The sequence below is a fragment of the Amblyomma mixtum genome, chromosome 2, assembly GCF_055824585.1.
Source record: "Amblyomma mixtum isolate Tamu chromosome 2, ASM5582458v1, whole genome shotgun sequence".
NCBI lineage: Eukaryota > Metazoa > Arthropoda > Arachnida > Ixodida > Ixodidae > Amblyomma > Amblyomma mixtum.
In genome coordinates, this window is record NC_143013.1 from 140,050,032 (window position 1) to 140,074,046 (window position 24,015).

Sequence of the window (24,015 nt, forward strand, 5' to 3'; positions counted from 1 at the left end):
GGCTTTCTTAAGATCTATACCTAAGATCGCCTTCAGGTTGCCGAGGTCCAGCTGATCTACTATATCTCCATAGAGTCTTAGCATTGTATCTTGGGTGGTGAGCCCAGGCCTAAATCCGACCATTTCATCTGGCCAGAGGCCGTTATCCTCCATGTATTTGGTCAGTCTGGTCAGGATGACCTTCTCAAGCAGTTTCCCTACACATGATGTTAGTGAGATCGGCCTGAGGTTCTCCAAGCTCGGAGGTTTGCCCTGCTTGTGTATAAGCGTGATCTTGGCCTTCTTCCACTCCTCGGGGACAGCGCCTGCTTTCCACACTTGGTTGAGATACCTAGTGAGGCTATTTATTGATTCTTCATCCAGATTTCTCAACATTCTGTTTTCTACTCTGTCGAGCCCCGGGGCTGACCTTCGTTTTAGCTTCAGCAGTTCCATTCTGACCTCGGCTCTTAATATGGGGGCATCCAACTCCTCATTTGGTTGTCCCTTATAGTCGTCATATTTAGCGGCCCCATGGGGAGCAATATACAGTGACTTGAGCGTGTCAATAAGTTGCTCATCTGTGCCATTAAACTTATACCTAGCTTTTATTTGCTCAGTTCTCATAGCCGTCTTAGATTTATTTGGGTCTATAAGAAATTTGAGCAACTGCCATGTACTAGATTTTCCCATGCTTTTCTCCATTTCCTCGCATCTATTATCCCATCTCTGAGATTCCAACTGTCGAGCATACCTTTCTAATTCTACATTGTGTCTAGCTATTTCCCTCCTTAGGTTTCTGTTCCACCTTTGGCGCTTCAGCTGGTTATTTAGCTGTTCCTTCCTTTTGTACATGCTGAAGAGCCTGCTGTCCATTCTATCTTGGGAGTCATCTACCTGAACCTCCTCAGTTGCCCTTTCTACATGCTCAAGCAGCGTTGCCGTCCAGTTCTGGATACAGGTTATGTCACTATGCTCATGTTCTTCTCTGATAGCTCTGAATTTATACCAATCCGTAAGCTTCTCTTGCCTGTAGGTTGTAGGTTTCACGCTGACTTTTCTGTTGAGCTCGAGCTCCAGCAGAAAGTGATCGCTACCCAAATCTTCCTGTCGGTTCCGCCATTTCACAATACCAGCGTTCCTACATAGCGTAAGGTCGGGAGATGTGTCCGCTGTAACGCTGTTACCAGTCCTCGTGGGACAGGAGATGTCATTGGCTATGTAGAAATTGGATGCTACTATATCATCCAGTAGGGCTTGACCCTTGGCGTTGTTGCTTACGTAACCCCATTCCTGGTGCCGGGCGTTGAAATCGCCCATTATGATCAGGGGGTTTTTCCCCGCGAGTTTAGCTGCCCTTCTAAATATGGGGCCAAATTTTACTTTCATCTTTTTTGGTGGGCTGTAAATATTTAGAAGGAATATGCTACCCCTATTCTTTTTTCCAGTTAAAATTTCTACGCAGACTGTCTCCGTTTCCTGGTTTCCAATGTCGTGTTGGATTACCGCGATGTTGCTTTTAACATACGTTACTACCTTGGTGTCGTTGCCATCCTTAGCAGCGTACCCCTTATATCCCGATATATTCCAGTTCCCTCCCGTCTCCTGCATTGCAATTGCTAAAGGCGGGTAGTCCTGGCTGAGGATGTACTGTTGCAATAGCGATCGTTTCCGGGCAAGATGGCGGCAGTTCCATTGCCATATTTTCGACGTGCTATTGGCCATCAATTTGGATGTTAACATTACAGGCCTGGCCTATGACTTGGATGTGCCTCGTCAGCTGTTCGAGTTGTCTGCACACTACCGACTCGAGGTTCTCTAGTCTAGCGCCGAGGATGGCCCCGTGCTGTTTGAGCTCTTCGAATGACTTCTCCATTTTTTCATTTTCCTTTGCTACTATCCTTTTAATTTGGCTCTCAACTGTTATCGTTTCATCCTGCTTTCGTTTGGCAGGCCTAACTTGGTCTACGCTCATCTCTTCAGAGATGTTTTCAGCAGAGTCGCTAAGGTCACCTGCTTTGCGGATTGCCATCGGGGTGGCTGGTCTGAGTAGCGGTTGCGGCTTTTTCAACTGCTGAAACTGCTGCGCAAGTTCATGAATTGCCTCGGAAATTTTATCTATTTTCTCATTTAGTAGCCGTATGGCTGCTGCGTTCTCATCTACTCGCGCTTCTAGCGTTTTACTTGGGTTGGAGACCACACCCGCGAAGCTAACCGACCTACCTGCTACCGGCGCCTCGCCTGGCGGTGTCTTCTTCACCGGGAACTTGGTCTTCTCCGCCCATGAGTTTTGTTCCGATTCCCTTTGGGATCGAGGTGGCGCCTCTCTGCTCCTGCTTCTGGATTGCGAGGCACTCCTGGGTCGAGATGTGCCGTTAGAGGACCGGCTTTCATCTCCGCTCGTCCTTTGGTGGGGACTTGCTTTTTCTTGTGGTCTGCCCCTGACTTGCCCTTGCTTCTCTTTCCTTTCCTCAGCATCTTTGGCGATCTTTTCCGCCTGACGCACTTTGATGATGTGGGGTGTCCGGTAGAGATTCTTACACCGGTTGTCTCCCAGCACATGGTTCTTTCCACATAGCAAGCATTTGGGCTCACAGGTGTGGCCCTCTTCAGGATTGCTGGCTCTGCATCCCCGGCATCGGACGTTGGTGGTGTCAGGGCACACGTCCGAGCGGTGGCCGAGCTGTCCGCAGGCATAGCATACATCAAACTTCTTTCTATACAGGTTGCAGCGATAGGCTACGCCGAAAAATCATTTCAGTGGAAATAAACGTTTTGATGATGATGATGATCACGGAGCGCCGTGCGTGCCAGCCCCGCGTTGCGCGTGTGCTCGTGCTAGTGGTGTGCGCGAGGCAGGCACAAGGAGCGTAGAGCTACGTGTCAGCAAACCGAGGTGTTGAGGAAGACAGCGCACCCCAAGTCTATTCGTTCAAGCGTAGAAGTGGCAGCTGTCGGACGTTGGATCCGAGCTGCCAATGACTTCCCTTGGATCATCGACGCAAGATCATTAAGCCTCATTCAAGCGTGGAGGTGGCAGCTGTCAGACTTCGGGTCTGTGCTGCCGTGGACCTCCCTTGAATCAACGACGCAGGCCTACTGCGATCGCCACTTTGCTGCCACGGCTTCCGGGGATAGGCTGCACAAGCCTACGGTGTTTGCGGAACGCCGTCGACGGGACCCGGCTACATTTCTCCTGCGGCAGCTGCCCAGTTCTTGGGGGCGACTGACAAGAGTTCGTCAGCGTCTCCCGTGTCATCTCCGTTCCTCATCTCCTGGCTCTCTACCATCGCCTTCCTGAACGCAACGCCAGCGACGCATCGCAACTCGCCAACCCGCGTCTGTGCTACCTGCAAGACATTCCCGCACCACCTGGGACACTTAGTAGCCGGTGAACTCTCTCCTTTTTATCTGTTGTGTTTTACGCGTGCCTAGTGTGTGTTTTCCTTAGTGTTTTCGCTTCTTCTATTGGCTCCCTTTTCTTTAAAATATAAACACGGCTTCGTTTTGTTTTGTTTGATTTCTTTGTTCCTTTCTTCGAACCTGCACGCGAAAGCGTTCCCCTTCAGCAGTCGGGGACGCGTCCACCCGATTCGCGACACTTACAAATCTTTTGCAGGAAGACATTCCTTTCCAGTGGACTCCCGAATGTGACTCCGCATTTTGCCAGCTCAAGTGTCTCCTTTATTGCGTCATTTCTGCCCGACAGCACGCAGTCAACTCCACAGTGATGTGAGAGGCACCGGCGTGGGTGTAGTGCTCATCCAACGCCATGAGGGCAATCAGCACGTTGTCGCTTATGCAAGTCGCAACCTCAACAAGTCTGAACGCAATTTACACTGACAGAGCAAGTGTCTCGTCGTTGTTTTCGGCGTGCAACGATTTCGTTCGTACCTTTCATTATCATCATCAGCCAGGCTACGCCCACTTCAGGGCAAAGGCCTCTCCCATGTCGCTCGAATTAACCCTGAACTTTACCAGCTGTAGCCACCGTATCCCCGCGCAAACTTCTTAATCTCGTCCACCCACCTAATTTTCTGGCACCCCCTGCTACGCCTGCCTTCTTTCCGAACCCACTCCGTTACCCTTAAGGACCAGCGGTTACCTTGCCTTGGCATTACATGCCCTGCCCAAGCCCATTTCTTACTCTTGATTTCGACCACGATGTCATCAATGCACGTTTGTTCCCTCACCCACTCTGACCGCTTGCGGTCTCTTAGCGTTACATCGATCATTTTTCTTTCCATAGCTCGTTGCGTTGTCCTTAACTTAAGCAGAACCCTTATCGTTATCCTCCAGGTTTCTGCCCCGTAGGTGATTACCGGTAAGTTACAGCAGTTATATACTTTTATTTTGAGGGAGATTTGTAAACGCCATTCATGACCTGAGATAGTCTGCCATATGTGCTCCACGCCATTCCTATTCTTCTAGTTATTTCCGTCTCATTATCCGGATCAGCAGCCACTACCTGCCCTAAGTGCACTTATTCTCTTACCACTCCCAGCACCTCGCTACCAAATGTGAACTGCGGTTCTCTTGCGAGACTGTTGAACTTTGCTTTGGCCTTCTGCATGTTAATTTTAAGACCTACCGTTCTGCTCTGCCCGTCTAACTCATTGGTCATACTTTGCAGCTCATCTCCTGAGTGACTTAGCAAGGCACTGTCGTGAGCGAATCAAAAATTACTTAAGTATCTGCATTAGCTCTCACCTGCCCCCACCCCCTGCTCCCATTTCAGGCCTCGGAATACCTCCTGTAAGCAGGCGGTAACTAGCATTGGCGAGATCGTGTCTGCTTGCCTGACACCCTTCCTTACTGGAATTTTATTACTGAATTTATGAAGTACTATGGTGGCTTTGCAGTCGTTATAGACACCTTCCAATATGTTCCCATTAGACTCTCCTACACCCTGATTGCGCAATGCCTGAATCACGTTGTTATCCAGACGTTGACGTGGAGTAATAGAGGGCGGGTCTCGTGAGTGACCCTGGGGACGTACTTCGCGACTGGTGAGCACAGGCAGGTGTGCAGGTCTTCTGACGGTGAGCCACTTGGAAGGCTTTCCTCAAGAAATTATTTATTACAATATGTACACAACTGGTTTACATATGCCGAAAGACTTCGGCCTCCCCGCTTTAACTAAAAATAAAAACTCAAACTTCCACGACTCCGGACCGCCGCCGGCCACCACAAGGCCAACCCGTCCAGCCGCTGCTCAAGTCGCTCGCGTCTCCAACTCCACGCTTCGGCCCGGGACCACCATCGGCCGCACACGACCGTTCTGTCCGGCTGCCTCAGACCCAACCTCTGGCGCTCGCCTTCGCACGCCCCTATCTCGTTGCATTCCCTCCAAAACTCCATCCTCAGCCAATAGACAATCCTCCCGCCAAAACTAACTCTTTAGCCAATAGATGACTTTCCCGCCATCGTTCAGACGTAATATGTCACAACGCAAAAGTAAAGTGCACAATATCAAAAACACGCCTCGCTGTAAGCCGCCCCAGCTAACTAGAAGATACTACAACGAGAAGAGACAAACACAATTTAAACACACGCGTCACGGTTATCCGCTTTGGCTAGCTAGCAAGAAGGAAAGCAAGCACAGCGCCAGTCCACCAGAGCCGTTCTGTCGTCGTCTCGTGTTTCTAACAGACTTCGGAAAACAAACCATTCCTCACTCGCTTAGGCAGAGAAACACAACAGTCGCACACGGCGCCGTTTCCAGTCTTTCCCCTCTTACCAGGGTGAGCGCATGGTATGAAGTCTGTTCATTTTTAGTCTCACTATTGGGGCTCTTCCGCGTCCACTTCCTGTTCTTTCGTTTCTAGAAGAAGGTATTCATGATCCGTGAATTATTTCTTTCTGCGAACTCTACCAACAACTCTCCCCTAGTATCCCTGGATCCTATTCCATAGTCGCCTACCACCTGGCCTCCTGCCTTTCTAGCCTACTTTCGCATTGAAGTTGCGCATTAGTACAGTGTACTTAGATTTTACTTTGTTCATTGCAGATTCCTCGTCTTTATAGAAGCTTTCAACGATTTGGTCATCATGGTTTGATGTAGGCGCATAGGCCTGCACCACCTTAAGCATGTAGTACCTCTCATTAAGTGGTATTACGATAGCTGCCACCCCCACATTAATACTATTGTGGCGCGCGGTGGAAACAGAAGCGGTGCGGCCACATTTATTCTTAATTGCTGATGCCGCTCCACGGACGAAGGCGGTTTGTGCAAGCCTTGAGGAGTTGAAGATGATGGCTACAGTTCGAGCCAGGCGCCTAACCTGTTCTGTTCGGCTCGCGCTCAAGGTTCTTCGTTCTTTTCGCGCGTGCCACAACAGGGCGCTACAAGGTGGCGCTACACAGGCCCCTGCCCAGCGCAACAAGTAGTTTGCGTGAGATGAGACGCACTGAATGAAGAATGCACAAGAGAGCACAGGCACCAAATGAAAAGGAACATGTGAACGGTCGGTCAAGTTCAGATTACTATTTCTAGCGGTACCGTCGGGTAGGCGGTGCAAGTTCAGGAGGGCGGGTCTGGCTACCCTATAAAACTCCTCTATGCTACCAGCTATATCCTCATGGATGAGGAATTGTCTGTCCGCTAATCCAAGAGAGCACAGTGCGTGCCTGCCATTTAGTACTGTAAACACCTCATCTTTCCTAACCTTACTGAGCCCTGTGGCATCACAGTCCGGCTGGTCCCTCGAACAGCACTGCTAGGCTAGCCTCATTAGATAAGGGTCTAGCGTTAAACGTTGCCAGGTTCAGATTCCAATTGCGGCCTGTCCGGAGCCAGAGATTCTTAGCACCCTCCGCTGCGTCCCGGTGTGACCGCCGCCTTGGTCAGTTGCTCTGCAGCCGCCGGGGCCTGAGGGCCAAGGGTTAATTGGTTTGTTCATGGAAGGGGTTGGCCAAGTACTACACCAGGGTGGCCAAATACTGTTCTGGTGAGGAAGTGCGTTGTCGGTTCTGGTCACCGAGATCAGGCCGCACCCCAGGCCTGGTTGTCGAATTCCATCGACACGCGGCGTTCTTTTCCAGTTAAGCTGATTAATGAACTTGGCCCAAGAAGCAAAGAAGCGCTGATAAAAGCATTGGAGACAGTCATAACCAATGAGAAAATTCCGCACAGCTGGAGACAGAGTAAAATGAATTTGATTTATAAAGGGAAAGGAGATAAGATGAACATAAAATCCTTCCGTCCGATTACGATAACATCTCTTATGTACAGGCTGGCAATGCAGGCGGTGAAATTAAAAATGCGGTCATGGGTAGAATGTAATCGGATACTCGGAGAACTTCAGAATGGGTTCAGAAGGGGTAGGCGCTTAGACGATAGCCTGTTCGTGCTTACCAAATGCATAGAAATAGCTAAGGCGGAAAACAGGCCTCTGTTTTTAGCCTTTCTGGACATAAGCGGTGCATACGATAACGTGAACAGGGAACTCCTGTGGAGCATATTGAAAGATTTAGGTATCGGTCATGAGGTAATTGATTTTCTACAGGAAATCTACCGAGATAATGAAGTTGAAATTACATGGGAAGGGAAAAAAGTACCACAACTGTGGGGGTGCACAAAGGATTAAGGCAAGGTTGTCCTCTATCACCGCTGCTGTTCATGCTCTACGTGATAAATATGGAAAGAAGGCTAGAAGAAAGTAATCTAGGTTATAATCTGTCGTACAGATTAGGCGGAAATGTAGTTGAGCAGCGACTCCCAGGTTTAATGTATGCGGACGATATTGTACTGTTAGCAGATAGCCATGAAGATTTACAAACTTTGGTTAATTTCTATGGAGGCGAAGGAGGCGCTCTAGGATTCAGCTTTAGCGCAACTAAATCAGGTGTGATGATTTTTAACGATACAACTGATCAGGTGCTAACAATACAAGGTCACGAAATACCCATAGTGGCCGAATACAAAAAATCTCTGCCTCTCCCGTAAACGAGAGTAGAGTAAGCATGAAATGTTTACGGGCCTAATGTCATCTCGGTGGACACCCGAACCGCACCGTACAGGAAGGGAGGAACGCCACCACCCGTTCAGCGCGATGCCTTGCCATTTGACCGCAAGGTTTTTTGAGGAAAGGAAATGGCGCAGTAATTCTCTGCCATCTCGGTGGACACCCGAACCGCACCGTAAAGGAAGGGAGGAACGCCACCACCCGTTCGGCGCGATGCCTTGCCCTTTGAACGCAGCGCTTCTCCCCCGGGCCCCTGTGCGCCTGCGCGGCTTTGCTTCGATGCGCGAAGCCCCTAAGAGATCACGTATGACAACGAAGTGTAACGTGGCATTTATGTGCTTTTTGCACGCGTTATTAGAAATCGGAAATTATAATTCCGTGCATTATCAAACCCACAGCTCCACTGATATCTTGATAAATATTGAGAAGGCACTGGCAGCAGTTATTTTTTGTCTCGTTTGGAGACCAACCGGCGCTTGCATGCCGGTCGCGTAGGAGGGCTTAGAGAGTCTCGTTAAATCTCGTTAAGTCTCGTACGGTGCCCGGATGTTCTCGTTTCAGAGCCCGGATGACTGGAATTCAGTGCCCGGATGAGTGGATTTCAGTGCCCGGATGACTGGAATTCAGTGCCCGGATGACTGGATTTCAGTACCCGGATGACTGGATTTCAGTGCCCGGATGACTGGATTTCAGTGCCCGGATGACTGGATTTCAGTGCCCGGATGACTGGATTTCAGTGCCCGGATGATGGCTCTCGGTCTCGGCGTGACGTCACCACACTGCCGACAACGGGGGCTAAAAGCATTTCATGCTTAATACCTCGGGATATGGCTAAATGAAGGGCAGATATACACGGAAAAGCATGAACAGGCTCTTAGGGCAAAAGGACGAGGAGACGCCGGGATAATGAATCATAGGGCATTATGGGGGTACAACAAATGTGAAGTACTAAGAGGTATCTGGAAAGGAATAATGTAGCCGGGACTTACTTTCGGCAATGCGGTTCTGTGCTTAAGGGCAGAAGTTCAGTCGTGATTAGACGTAAATCAGAGAGCTGTTGGAAGATTAGCACTAGGTGCCCACGGCAAAAAACAAACGAAGCAGTACAAGGGGATATGGGCTGGGCATGATTCGAAGCACGGGAAGCTAAGAGTAAAATATTATATGAAGAACGCCTGAGAAAATTGGACGTTAACAGGTGGGCAGCTAAGGTATTTAAATATTTATACAGAAAGAGCGTTGACTCACAGCGGCGGAAAAGAACTAGAAAACTAACCAGTAAGTATGCCGGTCATGAGGACGGAGAAAGAAAGAGGATTAGACAGGTTAAAAACGTGGAATTGAAAAATTGGATGAATTCAATGGAAAAGAAACATAGTGTAGAACTATATCGATACTGGAAAAGGCAGATCAGGAAAAAATTTTTTTATGATAACTCAAGAGGCAGTGCCCTACTTTTTGAAGCTAGATCAGGGTGTCTTAGAACGCGCAGCTACAAAAAGAAATTTAACGAAGAAGATGACACATGTGCAGTGTGTGGTAGATCTGTGGAAACAATTGGACACCTCATAATCAAATGTGATGGTATCCATCCAGATGTCGATGCAGGCACAGTCACTCTTCCCGAGGCCCTAGGGTTTAAAGGTAACTATGGTCATGTAAATAAATCTGCAGTTGAAGTTAGCAAAAAGCGATTGGAGGATTGGTGGCTGAAAAGCAGAGATGTGGCATAAGGTTAGAATTGTAGGAAACCGTAGGTAAAGATGATGGCGAATCTTAATGAGAATTACCAACACCGTAAACAAAAAAATAGTAAAGAAAGAAAAGCTGGGCATGATGGCAATTGCCACCACCCCGTTTCAAAGGGGGCGCTCCTATCCATCCATCCAGCCTTTAATGTCTCATATTGTCGTTAGCAGCCGTGTCGGCAGCCCTGTCGGCAGAATTGTCCGCGTTTCGGCGTCACTACTTAAAAAAAAAATGTGTCGAGGCTGGGAATCGAGCCAGGGTCTTTGGCATTCGAAGTGGAGACGCTACCACTCTGCCATTTGTGACTTTTATTTTTTTATTTCCAGGATTATAGTCAAAATGAAAGGGTACAAGGCGTAAAACACATCAGCCACACTTGGGCTAACATGACACTAAAATTTTTTCAGAGACACCAATGCATCCAGACAAGCAATCCATTCTGGTGGATCAGGGAGCGCTTGATAAACTTCTCTGAGACATACGATACTTTCGATAAAGTGGTCTCTGACAGAACGCACGAGAGGTTCGGCATGTTCAAACTGCATTCTCGTTTTCCACAGCGCGTGGAGGCCCAGGACCATGATAAGATCGTACGGTATATCGTCCGAAGCGTCTACCTGCAGGAATCGTATTCCGTATGGGTCAAGAGGCAACTGTTTCTTTAATATGCGCTGGAGTACGTCCCAATGGAAATTCGGGTCCCAGCAGTCTAGGAATACGTGCTCTATGGTTTCGGGCTTTTTGCATAAAAAGCAGTTGACACCGGTATGAAGATGCCTTTTCCCTGAAGCCAGGTCTCTGCAATTTGTGACGGAACAGCGCAAAACACCGTGACAAGAGACAAGCGCGGTGATTTTTATTTCGAAGAAACACTGCTTCTTATACCTTCTATAACCAACATGCCCAAGCTAGTGTCCACAAATGAATAAACAACATGCTCAAGCTAGTGTCCACACAAATGAATAACCAACATGCCCAAGCTAGTGTCCACACAAATGAATAACCAACATGCCCAAGCTAGTGTCCACACAAATGAATAGTGTCCTGGCACTCTGCCATGAAGGCTCAGGGTTCGAGTGTGAATGAACGCGCATCTAGTGAATGCATGGGTTTCATAAATAAAAGAAAAGAAAAAAAAGGTAATAATGGGAACAAAATAAAAAAGAATGAGAATAACAAGAGAAAGAGAAAAGTAAAGTAAATATGAAAATAATAATAAAATGAAATAAATATAAAAAACAATAAAAATGAAATAAAACAAATACAAATATGAAAATAATAATTAAAGAACAAACAGTGCGCCAGGAAACGCTTTCGCCTTGCAGAACTTTAGAGAGCGAAAGTGCCCGCTGCATTTTTATTATTTAAATCCAGCGGAGAATTGCGCAGCACCGAGATTCGAACCCCGGTCCTCTTGCACGCGAGGGGATCCTCTACCTCTACGCCATCACCGCATTTTTTTCTTTATTGCATGGAAGAACTTCCGCGTAGAAAGGAAGAAAACTTCAATCAGTCTGGTTCGCGTCTCAACTTACCGGGCTGCTTAATAGGAGCCCGCCATAGCCCTAACTCAACACTGCATCCCCATCAAAACATCAAAATTCAGGGAGGCACACACATGCATCTAGGCACGGCAGCCAGCTTGGAGGTTCTTCGCGTGCAGTATATACACTCCTCAACAAAGCACACTGTTCACGAAACACAGATTTGGACGATATTGGTGGCTCAGCATGTCTGTCCATCATACGGCTTTTCCAAAGACTGAATAGTCCCATCAACATAAACAGATCATAAGGCACAAGAGAGTTTTGGTCAACAGGCAGAAATCTAATAGTGTATGGTGTAATTTCAATGTCCTTCTTAAGAGTTCGTTGTAGTATGTCCCAAAAGAACATGGCATCACGGCACAGGATGAGGCAATGATCAATTGTCTCAGGCACGTTACACAGGCGACAATTCACATTCCAGGGTACAAACATCCCCTTGTCATTAAGAAATGTCTTGACAGGCAGCGTCGCTGTGTGTAGTTTGAAAAAGAACGTTTTAGCGGCTGCCTGAATGCACATCCGCCTAACACGCTTTAGAACACTGATGTCCAAAGACCCCAGATAAGGCTGCCGATACAATGGTGTAGGGAACAAAGACTCAGTGAGAGCCTGGGTCATCTGTTTTCTCGAGAGGCTATACAGGTAATCTAAAGAGAAGCGCACAGCGAGGAAATTGAAAGTGTCAGCGACCTCCTTAAGGAATCCGCATAAAGTCCCCTCACGAGCCTGCACAGTCGGTGCGAATAAGTAAGGCAAATGAAAACTAAGCCGCCTAATGAGCACAGCTACCAGAAACGGGTGGTTTGCTGATTTGAAAAAGAAAAAAACGGGAAACAAGTTGATGCACGAACAGGTGAACAAGGCCCACTCCACCACCCTCTAAGGGAAGGAACAAGTTGTCACGCCTCATGGGCTCCCATTGAGAGCGCCAAACGAATGTTGCAAATATTCTGTGTATTGCTTGCACCTTCCTCCTCGCACAATGCAGGACTTGAAGGACATTGACGAGCTTTGCAAACAAAAATATGTTACAGACCTGTGCCCTCGCAAACACTGAGAGTTCCCTACCCATCCAAGCCTGTGTTTGCCGCCGTAGAGTTACAATTTGTGAATCCCAGTAGGCTGTACTGATGCGAACTTGGTGCAGCGGAACGCCTAGGTACTCAAGAGGGCTACAGTCCCAGCATATGCCACCGAACTGGCTTGGCCTAGTTCCCCAATAACCCAACCAAAGGCCTTTGGATTTCTCTAAATTAAGAGCCGCGCCTGATACATCGCAGAACTGTTTAGTCAAGTTTAGAGCCTCAAGTACACTCTTTTTGTCAGAACAAAAGAGGGCGACATCATCAGCGTAGGCTAAAACTTTAACTTCAAATTGAGCCTGAAAGAAACCGCGGATAGCTGCGCTGTTAATTATACTGAGACAGAGGGGTTCCAGATATAGGGCAAACAACAATGGAGACAGTGGACATCCTTGACGAACAGATGCTTCTAGTGGTATTGGTTTCGTTAGCTCCTGATTAACAATAACCCTTGTATAGGAGTTCTTACAGCACAGCCTTTTATGCCTTTGAGCAAGACGTCACCAATATTTGCATACTCCAAGACCGCGAACAAGAAATCGTGCCGAACTTTATCAAACGCCTTCGCCAAGTCAATTTGAATCAGAGCTACTTGGCCTGTCTCATCTGATACTGTCTCTAATACTGAACGTGCAATATGGATATGTGTTTGAATACTGCGGCCTCTAATACCACAGACCTGATGCGAACCTATCAAGTCCATAATGACGAGCTGCAGACGACTGCTAAGAACCTTGGCAAAAATTTTTGTTATCAACATTGCAGAGGGAAATCGGACGATATCCCTCAACAGTTTTCAACCGATTGGTATCTTTGCTTTTGGGAATTAATATTCTGTGCCCAGAATAGAAAGTGGGAGGCAGGACACCCACATCATAAGATGCTTGGAAAACTTCCATCAAAACAGGCACTAGGCAAGACGAAAATGTTTTATAGAATTCGCTAGTAATACCGTCTGGCCCAGGAGATTTCTGGCTCTGCAGGGCAGAAATGGCTGATTGAATTTCATCCAAAGTGGTAGGTCCCTTCACTATATCACACTTCTCGTCGTCAAGTCGAGGGCAGTTTCCGAGTAAGGAACTGTAATCGAAACCCTGATTTGGATCTTCGCAATTGCCAAACAGCTTCCGATAATAGTCGAAGAAAGCAGCAAGAATACCCGGCGCATCGCTTTATGTGCAATCACCATACTGAATTTCCAATATTTCCTTCGCAAGAGCAATCTCTCTTTCATCACTCAGGGCCCGACGAGAAGGTTGCTCATCAAGAAACCTTCGGGACCTAGATCGTATCAAGGCCCCCTTATATCTTTCTGTCGCAAATGGGTGAAGCCATCACCGCATTCTTTTACAGTCATCACAGGCCACTATTCTCTTTGCTGGCTTCTGAATCTGCGCTAGCCCTGCGGACGGTTGGACCGCTGCGCATCACGCCTTTAAGAGTACCGCCAATAACGTCCTCGAGGCGGGCAACGATCGTGTCCGGTTCCGCTTGCACGGCGGGCGTTTGCAGGCACAGGTCGACGATGCCCAGAGTTTAGCTAAAGATTAGCGCTCACTTTCAGATACAAAACCTGTCTGAATCGTGCAATCACGGAAACTTAATGCACCCAGGCTGAACATAGACGGAGTCGTCTTTACGGTTTCTATCTTTGCCTCAAGCAGAATGCGAACAGTTATGTTACCAGTGCTTTAAGCTTTCGTGGCGACAGCAATTAACTGGAACTCGCTCCACTGTACACAGCGTCAGTGCCGTCGAGTTATGCCGCACACAAAAGCTTCAGCGCTTACCTGACAGGACGAGGAGCGGGAGAAACGTTTTTCGGAACCAACAAGATTATTGATCTCGTTCGAGTAGTGGAGTGGGTGGCTTCCTAACTACAGGACCCCACTGGCTATGGCTGCTCGACGAACTTGCTGGACGAGCGCTTCTTGTCCCTCTCATGTATCGCCGGACAGCTTTACCTGCCACCGCTCAAATTTTGTACCAGGCGTGCTTTAGTTGTTAAGGTTTTCACCAGCACTTCTTGAGATGTGGAAGAGCGTGGGATGTGTGTCGGTGAATCAGGGGCAGACGCCACGATATGTTAGTGGGTACATCTTGCTGTATCTGTGTAGGTTTGGGAATGTTTGAGTATGTCTGAGAGATGGGGCGCCTTCAGTGCTAAGCTCTTAGTGAGGGGAAGGAGAAATCCTGCGGTTATGCGGCTGGATCTCGAGGCGTTCGTCCTAATTGAATGTTATTGGGACACGAAGGTAAAGTTTGAGGATTTATCGGACGATTGGTCTTGCCCCACTCGGTTGGTTAACGCTCGAGCTAAGGCGTTCACCCTTTCGTCCCCCTCCATTCCCACCTGGCCCGGCATTCACTTGGTTTTATGGTATTCTTCGAAGTTCGAGCCCAGGATGGTCCTGAGAGAAAACGGACGTGTGAACAGATGAGTTCGGGGCGCACTCATACCCCGCCATCTGTGGTAATGCAGTCAGATAATCTGATGACCCCGGGATATGGGTGCTCATATGAGGTAGGAGGTAGGGGCAAGAAATCTATCGGTCTAACTTGGTTATATCGAGGGCGACATGTGTTGGAGTGTCAGTGTGTAGGATCTATTTGTAAGCAATCTTGCAGCGGTTCTTATGAGCTTAAAACTAAGAATAATAGAAACCCCGGTTACTGGAGATATGTAGAATTAAGCGGATTATATTAGCTGAAGGACTTTCTTGGTTTCAGGAGAAACGAATAAAAATATACTCCTATGGGTGCAACAGAACTAACCGATTTACGAAAAAATAAGTAAGGGTACATTGTTCCACATGAAGGAAGCCAGGAATCACTGAAGCCAACTGATACATAAGAGAATGTTTAGTGCGTTGGCATTAGGACACCAATGTCTCAAAAATCTGTCCATCCTTCCGTCTGAAGCCTCAGTTGGCAGATGAAAAATGGGGGAGGGAAATAACTGTCTCCACTTTCAAGAGAGGGGAGGGAGAGGAAGACGTAGAGAGGGCGTGAAATGGCGGGTGGGGGACAGTGGAGAAGGGGACACGACGGCGTGTGACACGGTGATTGACGGAGTGGATCACGCCACCCGCTCACATGGTCTAAAACGGTCAGAAGCAACGGCTGCTCGGTTTGGGAGGGACGCTAGCGCTAATTCATATTCTGCCACATCAATCTCGATGATGGTCTCTACTTTTTCTTTTTATGCGATACGCTGTATGATATGCTGTCGAACCATTAGTTAATTTTCGATGGTGATGTTAGATCGCTGTTGGTAATCGCTAATCGATGATGTTGACATTTAAGCTTGAATGTTTCAGTGATTCAGCGGCATGTTTAGGAACATACTAGAGAACTACGGTACACTGTACAGTTCCGGCCATAATAATACGCAGCACGACTCCGAACCACTCCAAATCTTCACGGGTACAGCAGGATGCGGCTCGACATTCGTCCCAAAACGCATAATGAATTTCTACAACATTTTCTCCAACATTTCTGTAAAGGAACACAATGGCAACTCATAGACAGCGTGAGCCACAACACGCAAGGCAGCAGTAGGACACTTTCAGGAAAGAATCTAGACAGAGGGCTCAGCAACAGCGTCCTCAAGATCACCAGAACTGCATTCCCCAACATGAAATGCTTGTTCTTAGATGAAGTCACCATGATATATGCGGACGCACTAGTTTTGGAGGACCAACGACTGCGAAGCATCTGTCAGAAGATCAGAGAGCATTTCGATTAAATGACATCATCCTTTGTGGAGACATTCGACAAATGCCTCCAGTGAGCACATCAGAAAAGTTCAATAGGTCGAAGCTAAAGGAAAGTATCTTCAACACCTAGCGCATGCCATTACATCTCCTGTCGTTATACTACATAACGGAGACAATGAGACAGAGTGGCACCCCATTCTCGGCCATTCTCACCAAAATTTGAGATGGTCGAGCACTGGGGGACAAAGAAACTGAACTCATCCAAAGCAGATTTTTCACCGCCGAAGTGGCCGCAAAGAAGCGCCCAACTGGTGTCCGCCTCTGTTCCTGCAACGAAGAAGTGGACAAAACTGGAATAAGCAAGATAAGCTGATATACCACAGAGTGTACTGCGATGGATGTCATTGTCGGCCACATTTCAGATGAAGACCTCACTTTCAAAAGGCTCAGATACCGACATTGATGAAGGCCGATGTGGAAAACCTGCCACACACAATTTTACTCTCCATTGCGAAGCTCTATATGGTCGTCCCAACGATCGATGAGACAGACGGCCTCGCCAGTGGCGCATATGGCCACCCTTTGTATGTCTAGTACGATGAAGACAGAAAGCCACAACGTCTATGATCGGAAGGCTCGCATGGAGCCATCAACATTTCGGGTGCGAAAGGAAAGAGGTTCGCGATCCACGAGCCAGACATTCAGCCAGTTGGGTGTCGATAAAACTTCAGGACATTTCGACCAACAGCAAAGAAAAAAGTAGTCACCCACATGTTGATGTGGAGGAAACAATTCTTCACAGTACAAACATATTCCCAATAGACATCCAGAAATCCAGGGAGGAACGTAGGTCTACACATTGGCAGATTAAAATCCACATTCGCAGAAGTTGGTCTACGCCGTGCTGAGTAGATTCACCAGCCTCAACGGTCTCTACATTGCCACCAGAAGTGGCGACCACAGGTTCTACCACTGAATTAAGCAAACAAGTCACACCACCTCGACAGCATCACCAAAGAGTGCTGCTCCATGCTGGCACAACATCAAGCGGTCATTTGCTGCATCAATTTAGGATCCTTGGAGCGCGCTCCATTGATTTTGGGAGAGACATCTGTCTGCGGTAGACTACGCTACAGTCCCTTACAGGAACTTGGTTGGAACCCTACGAACCCTTCGAAATAAAAGGGTTTGAATTTACGTGCGCCTCCAAACGCTCAAGCACGGACTGAGTGGCAGGAGTGGCCGTAAATGCAAAGAGAGGAACAACTGCATCAGACTTTGCCCTCGTATATCACGCATACGCAAGCGGAGAAGTTTGCATGACAAAACTTTCGAATTTTATTGTAGTCGTGCATGCCTACACGGAACCCCAGACTAACTAGGCCCTCACCGCAGACAGAGTAGCGAAGGAACTGCCCTTAAGATTTCCGAGGTAAAGGCTTCCAGTGCTGGCAACTGCAGCCGCAACGTACTTGCCGGCATGAAGTTCTCAGCGATCCTTAAAGAACGAGTAAGACTCGAGATTACAACACCAGGGTATATAGCCACAACGAGTCGCAACACCTGCTTGGACTCGACATTCCACAAACAAGAACCCTAGCGAGTGAGTGAAGTTTTTAGCCACTTCAGTGACCACAAAGCCATGCCAGTGGCTGTGCGACAAGAGGCTGAGGCACCCCAAACACCTGCCGTGGATGCAGCGTGGTCGCCTGACAGAACTGCAGCGCGAAAAAAAAACTACCACATAGGAAAGAAAACACTCAAGACAAGGACAAATCGCTGCACTCACAGCTCACGACAATGTTGTGAGTTACGTTGTGAGTAGTTGTGAGGTGAACTTTGTTGTGAGCTGCACTCACAAGAAAGTTGTCAGAACAACGATGTGAGTGCAGCGGTTTGTGCACAATTCACAACAAAGTTGTGAGTTGCACTCACAACAACGATGTGAGTGCAGCGGTTTGTGCACAATTCACAACAAAGTTGTGAGTGCAGCGGTTTGTGCACAATTCACAACAAAGTTGTGAGTTGCACTCAAAACAAAGTTGTCAGAATAACGTTGCGAGTGCAGTGATTTGTCCTTGTCTTGAGTGTGTTCTTCCTTATTTGGTTGTTTTTTTTTGCACCTCAGTTATGTCTAAGCTAAGCAACCAACTTGCCCAAAAGTTTGTCTTACTAAAGCAGTATGGTCGTCTGACATGCATATAAAGCCGTCGAGGATGACTACAGCGAAGATATAGATGTAGGGGAATAAAACCAGCATTTGAATAAAGAATGTAATTGAAATGTGCAGTTGGTCAAATATTTAGGGGAATCCCCCAAGGTGGAGTAGATTTGTAATAAGGGAGTAATTACTCAATGACATCCACCCGAGCGCAGCCATATGGCTACAAAGGAAAGCTATGCAGCTTTCTATGAGAAAGCTATACAGCTATACATAAGCTATACAGCTTACGAGAAAGCTGTATAGCTTTTCTTTGTAGCCGTACGGGTGCGCTCGCGTGGATGTCATTGAGTAGTTACTCCCTTATTCAAATGTACAGTGCGTGCAGTAGATGATGCGCCAGTGGCGCATATGGCCACCCTTTGTATGTCTAGTACGATGAAGACAGAAAGCCACAACGTCTATGATCGGAAGGCTCGCATGGAGCCATCAACATTTCGGGTGCGAAAGGAAAGAGGTTCGCGATCCACGAGCCAGACATTCAGCCAGTTGGGTGTCGATAAAACTTCAGGACATTTCGACCAACAGCAAAGAAAAAAGTAGTCACCCACATGTTGATGTGGAGGAAACAATTCTTCACAGTACAAACATATTCCCAATAGACATCCAGAAATCTCAGGGAGGAACGTAGGTCTACACGACCTGCGGCTGCAGCTCAGAGTCCATATAGTGGCTGGTGAATGTCGCTTCAATGGAAAGAAACGGACTCATAAGCACCAAATGCAGACGACAATTTAATCACACGATGATAATTACTGCAAAAGAGTGCTCACGAGGCCCCGCGATTTTTGTATTGTGGAAAGCCTTTAATAGCTCCTACTCCCGTCCGTCTGTACGGCGTTACATCCAACCCCTGGGGTGACTCATCGGCGATGACGGGTGTCCACCGAGGTATGTGAGACAGTTACTGCGTAATTTCCTTTCCTCAAACACAATTTTCAATTTCTTCATTACGGCCCCACTTTCTCTTTTTTCTCTCACTCCGACTTCCTCCCTTCCTGTACGGTGCGGTTCAGGTGTCCTTTCCTCAAAAAGCGTTGCGTTCCAAGGGCAAGGCATCACTCCGAATGGGTGGTGGCGTTCTGTGGACTCCCTGTCAGCGCTACAATACGCTGTCGCGTTCCACTCCTAAAGGCGAAGCTTAAGAGTCAGTAATTCGGCTGTAATTAGTATTTAGTGATTAATCAGTAAATATCCATTAAATAGTGTATTGTCATTACTTAGTGATTAGTCATTATGTGTGACGTCATCCAGTCGTGACGTCACTAGTGCCCAGAGGCAGTCAAAGTGGTGCGGAAGGAAGGAAGGAAAAACTTTATTTTACAGTAGTCCTTTTTCCTGCGGTTTGGGGGCATCTTCAGAGACGTTTTCTCCTTGATTCTATCCCTAGGAGTCTTCTCTGTCCAAGTCGTCCGCCCCTAATCAATGGTCGGTTGCCCTCAGTCCAGGGCTCCGCTGGCCACTGCCGCCCGTTGCGCTCGCTGTACCAGACCTTGTTGGTCTTCACAGCGGTCGCGGGACAGCAGAGTCTCCCATTGATCCGCACTCGGGTTTTGTAATTTGGGGACCACGTCTATGTTTTGGCAGGCCCATGTGATGTGATAGAGAGTAGGTTTTTCGTCGCACCAGGGACATTTGGCCGCGTATATCGTAGGGTGCATTTTGTTTAGAAAACGCTTTCGCCTCTGCGCACTTTAGAGTCAAAGCGCCTCCTGAATTTTTTACTTATGAAGTTCGTCAGTGAGAAATGTGTAGTGTAATTTTTTAGATGAAGGATAACAGACAGTATAACAAAGGACAGCCACATTGCGCCGACAGAATTTCAACCCACGACCTTCCAATGTCAGGTACGGAGCTATACCAGCTGGACATAGGGAGCCATAAGAGGGTTCTCTCGCAGCTACTGCCCTCACCATTCGATCTCGTTCCATGTTGCGCTTGCGGTATGAGATGACGTTCCACGTACGGCACTATGGCCAAAGGTGGTGCTGAGGAACATTATGAAAGTTAGGGTGCACGAAGTACCAATACACTCAAGACTAGAAGGCTAGGCTACCGCCGCCGTAGCTGAGTTTGCAGAGCACCATACGCGACATGCTGAGGTAGTAGTTTCGGATCGCACCGGTGGTGTGCGTTTCTGTTATCTTTCAGCAAAAAAAAAAAAAAATTTGGAGACCAATCTTCCTCTAAACAACCTGAACAAAAAGAAGCAACATTTTGTGCGGGGACCCTGGGGCGTGCCCCGAATTCCTCTTGTAATAAAGTTTCTCTCTTTCTCTCTTTGAGTATGCATCCCTTCGTTTTCGTGGCTATTGCCTTCCTTCATGTGATGTTAAATCTGTGCTGGCAGCAAAAACAAAGGAGAATAAACCCTCGTACAAACACGTAAGCCCAAAAACCAGACGCAGCAACATGTTGTAGACATGCTTTCTAGCACTCATATGTATAGAAACTGCACATTCCGTCGACCAGCAAGAAATCTATTTATTCTTGGCTGAGAGTTTTCGAAAGGACACTGACGTCGCTTTTAACACTTCAATAATTGGGCATTGGAAGGCGCCGAAATTGTCATCATTCCAGAATAACGCCTAATACTCCATCCTTGGGTAATTGCTAAGTAAGAACCGAAACATTGTGGTGAAGCTGAACCATTCTTATACCCTTAAACGTCTCCTTTTTTTGTTTTCGTAGCAGTGCACATCTAGTATATTAATACCATGTTAGAACTGCTCAATCTTGAGTACGATGGCAAGAAAGCCTTTTTTTTTAAAAATAAGGTATGAGTGAACTTAGACTCAGTTTATCAAGGTTTCCTTTGTTTCTCTACTCCTTTCGAACACGACGTAACCGACGAGCGCATCACCCTCTGTTATACGCATGCCACACAAAGAGTCTGTGGCAGTGACCAAGGCCAGAGCAGAAAAGATTACGAGTCACATGCAGACGCGGACGAGCTGTGCCACTGCGGCAGGGCACACTCGTTCTCCAAGGACAGCTTCCATAGCCTTATAACAATATACGTGGTGGCCCCGTTGTGAGGAAAATATCTCACAATTAAGCAGTAAGGTTTCAAGTTCTGGCACAGAAGTGAGGAGTGCTTTGTCAACAATGCTTTGTGAACTTCTGTTAATTTCAAAAATTTCATTGAGTTCATGTTGCGGTCGCACTCGTGGAGACTATAAGCACATCCTGTGTATATTAATGTTGGCCTTACTGCCAACATTAATATTCCGCTTCCTCGGGAGTTTTGATAGCCGGGATATTTTCACTTATGCGAAAGACGCTTTATACAACCCATAAATTTTCAGACACTATATGGCCCATTTCTTTTTTTTTTTCTCAGCGCGTAGCCGTCAGCTCTCTACGTCCAACGGCCCACATCCTTTCGGCTTGGGCACGGCCGCAACTCAAAAGCCATCAAGATCTCAATAGTCTCATTCTGATACTTCAGTTCATTACCCTACTGAACGGACGGCAATTGTAGCCGACCGCATATAAGTTCACATCTTACTTTTGAGTTGATAAAAGTGTACAAAAAAAACCCCGCGTGACACAGGTACAAGGTGATGTGCCAGCGCGTCTGCGTACAAGGAGACAACAAGCATCTGACTTCCAACTTGATTCCACTTGCTATGTTGTCTCAGAACTTGCTGGAGATTACAAGTAGAATTTTGATAAGAGAACGTTATATTAATGCTTGTTATTCCTGTTTTACTGAATTTTGAGGGCACAGATATTTTCTCGGGAAGGCACTAGTACATAGGCCATATCCTTGGTCCTCAGGAATTCCTTCTGAAGCACTCCTGCGATTGGCTTTTCTCTTACGTATACGAGATGTCAATTATATTATGCGGGATGCTGCAAAGAGGTGAGTGAATATCAAGTTTTATTAGTAACATTTAATTATTACTTCAAAGGGAGCCCGAAGGTTATTTAACACGGCGCCTCGGGAGCCGTCCAATAAACTTGCTATCCTGAAACTGCCCCCTCGTGTTCTACTGCTTCATAGTAGATACAGTCCAGGGCGCAGTGACTGGGACAAGAGCTCCCATTACTTGGTCCGAAAACAACTTACACATCTCAGAGCAAGCAATGAATACTGTTACCAAACCGCGAACCCACGCATTAATGTGTATGCTGATTCTTATTTTCCGAGGACGATAGCAGAATGGAATAATTTACCAGCATCTCTCTTGCAGTCCAGGACATTAAGAACTTTCGAAAAAACTATCTCCATTTCGCACTAAAATGTTTTTTTTTCAGTGTCATACGCCTAAACACTTAGTGATTACAACTCTCCTAAGGTGAAGGCCGGGAATGTAGAAATGTTTTTGTTATTTTTCTTTTCTGTGTGAAATACCTGTTTTTCAAGTGAATATTTATTAACACTACTTCTGTATAACAAGTGAAACATTACGCTGCAAGAAATATGATTGTATAGATGAGGATGAATTTTGTATTTTTATATAATCAACGAAACATGTTACTCTTCAAGTGTCACGCCCCACCACTGTAACGGCCCCAGGGCCAACAGTATTTGCAAATAAATAAATAAATAAATAAATAAATAAATAAATAAATAAATAAATAAAGAGGATAGCGCCGCGTAAAGCAACTCTGACTGACGGGGCGACCACGACTCGCACGCAGGGTCCTGCTGAGACCGACGCCCCGCCCCGTGCGGACACCACCAGCTCGGCATCGCGCTTCGTGGAGGCCCTGAGCGTCGCTCTGTCGGCCGCGTTGGGAGCGGCGCTGGTCGCCGCCCTCTGGATCTACGTCTTCCAGGTCTCGACCACTGCGGCGCGGGATTTCTGGGCGCTCGTCAACGAGTCAGCACACCAAGCCGCCGCCCCCCCTGCCCCGCTGTCCCAGCAGGCCTTGGCAGCGGACAGCGGTGCGATCGAGACGGGGCAACACAATGCCGACTGCGGGTCGTCTTGAGGATGGGCTCGCGTCCTGTGACGCTGGTTTGCGTAGCTAACTACGAACACACCTTGATGACGGCGCAGAAGCCGTTGTTTGCTGTGTGTAGGATATTGCGGGTTACGCATGCCGCAGAACTATAAAACTGACCTTGTTTTCTCGCTATGTAAATTTCCTTTTCATGCATTACCTATAGCTATTACTGTACGTGAGGATGGAGTGTGTTGTAAAACACTTAATGTCAACTAAACGAGAAGAATTGCTTCACACAGCGCACCTAGGTTTCTGGTGGCTACTTGTTTATTATTTTGTGCCGCCTGCTCTTGTTAGGTTTCTAAAGCTGTTCGGCTAGCACTCAACAGTATTTTTTAGTATGTCGTCGGGGTTAGTGAATGCTGATTTGCCTTACAAAAAGGAATTCACGGATTTCTCAGTTTGTCTTGGTGGGAAGATGTGACATCAAGTTGTGTACCAGTTCTCTAGAGGAGCGTCGAACACTATGCTCACAGTGATGGCGAGACCACACGGTGGGGAGAATGTACTATCGAAGTTTTCCAATACATTTTGACTGGCCATGAAGCTTCCCAGGAAGCCTGACGGAGGGAGAGAAGATGCCGCTACACGTGCATGGGTAAGTCATGGGTAGTAAAGAAGCGGCGTCAGCACTGCAGTATTATGGGATGATATGTTTGCCGGGCTAGTTGTGTGTTTGACCAGGCATCGGGTCCAGGAACACCACCGCTGTGCCGATGAGGGAAAGAACGTGGGCCGAAGACGGGGAGTAGAAGGCGGAAACGAGGAAAAAACTGTATTCACATATTTACA

The 24,015-nt window shown here is 47.3% G+C and overlaps 1 protein-coding gene across 1 annotated transcript in view; it reads left to right on the forward strand.

Annotated features, from left to right (window-relative positions):
• Positions 1-23,208, forward strand: part of LOC149361090 (uncharacterized) — a 110,104-nt gene extending 86,896 nt beyond the window's left edge. Inside the window, exon 3 of the mRNA XM_089567994.1 lies at positions 22,915-23,208. Within this exon, the coding sequence (XP_089424120.1) occupies positions 22,915-23,208 (294 nt within the window). The remainder of the gene's footprint in view (positions 1-22,914) is intronic.
• The last annotated feature ends 807 nt before the right edge of the window (positions 23,209-24,015 follow it).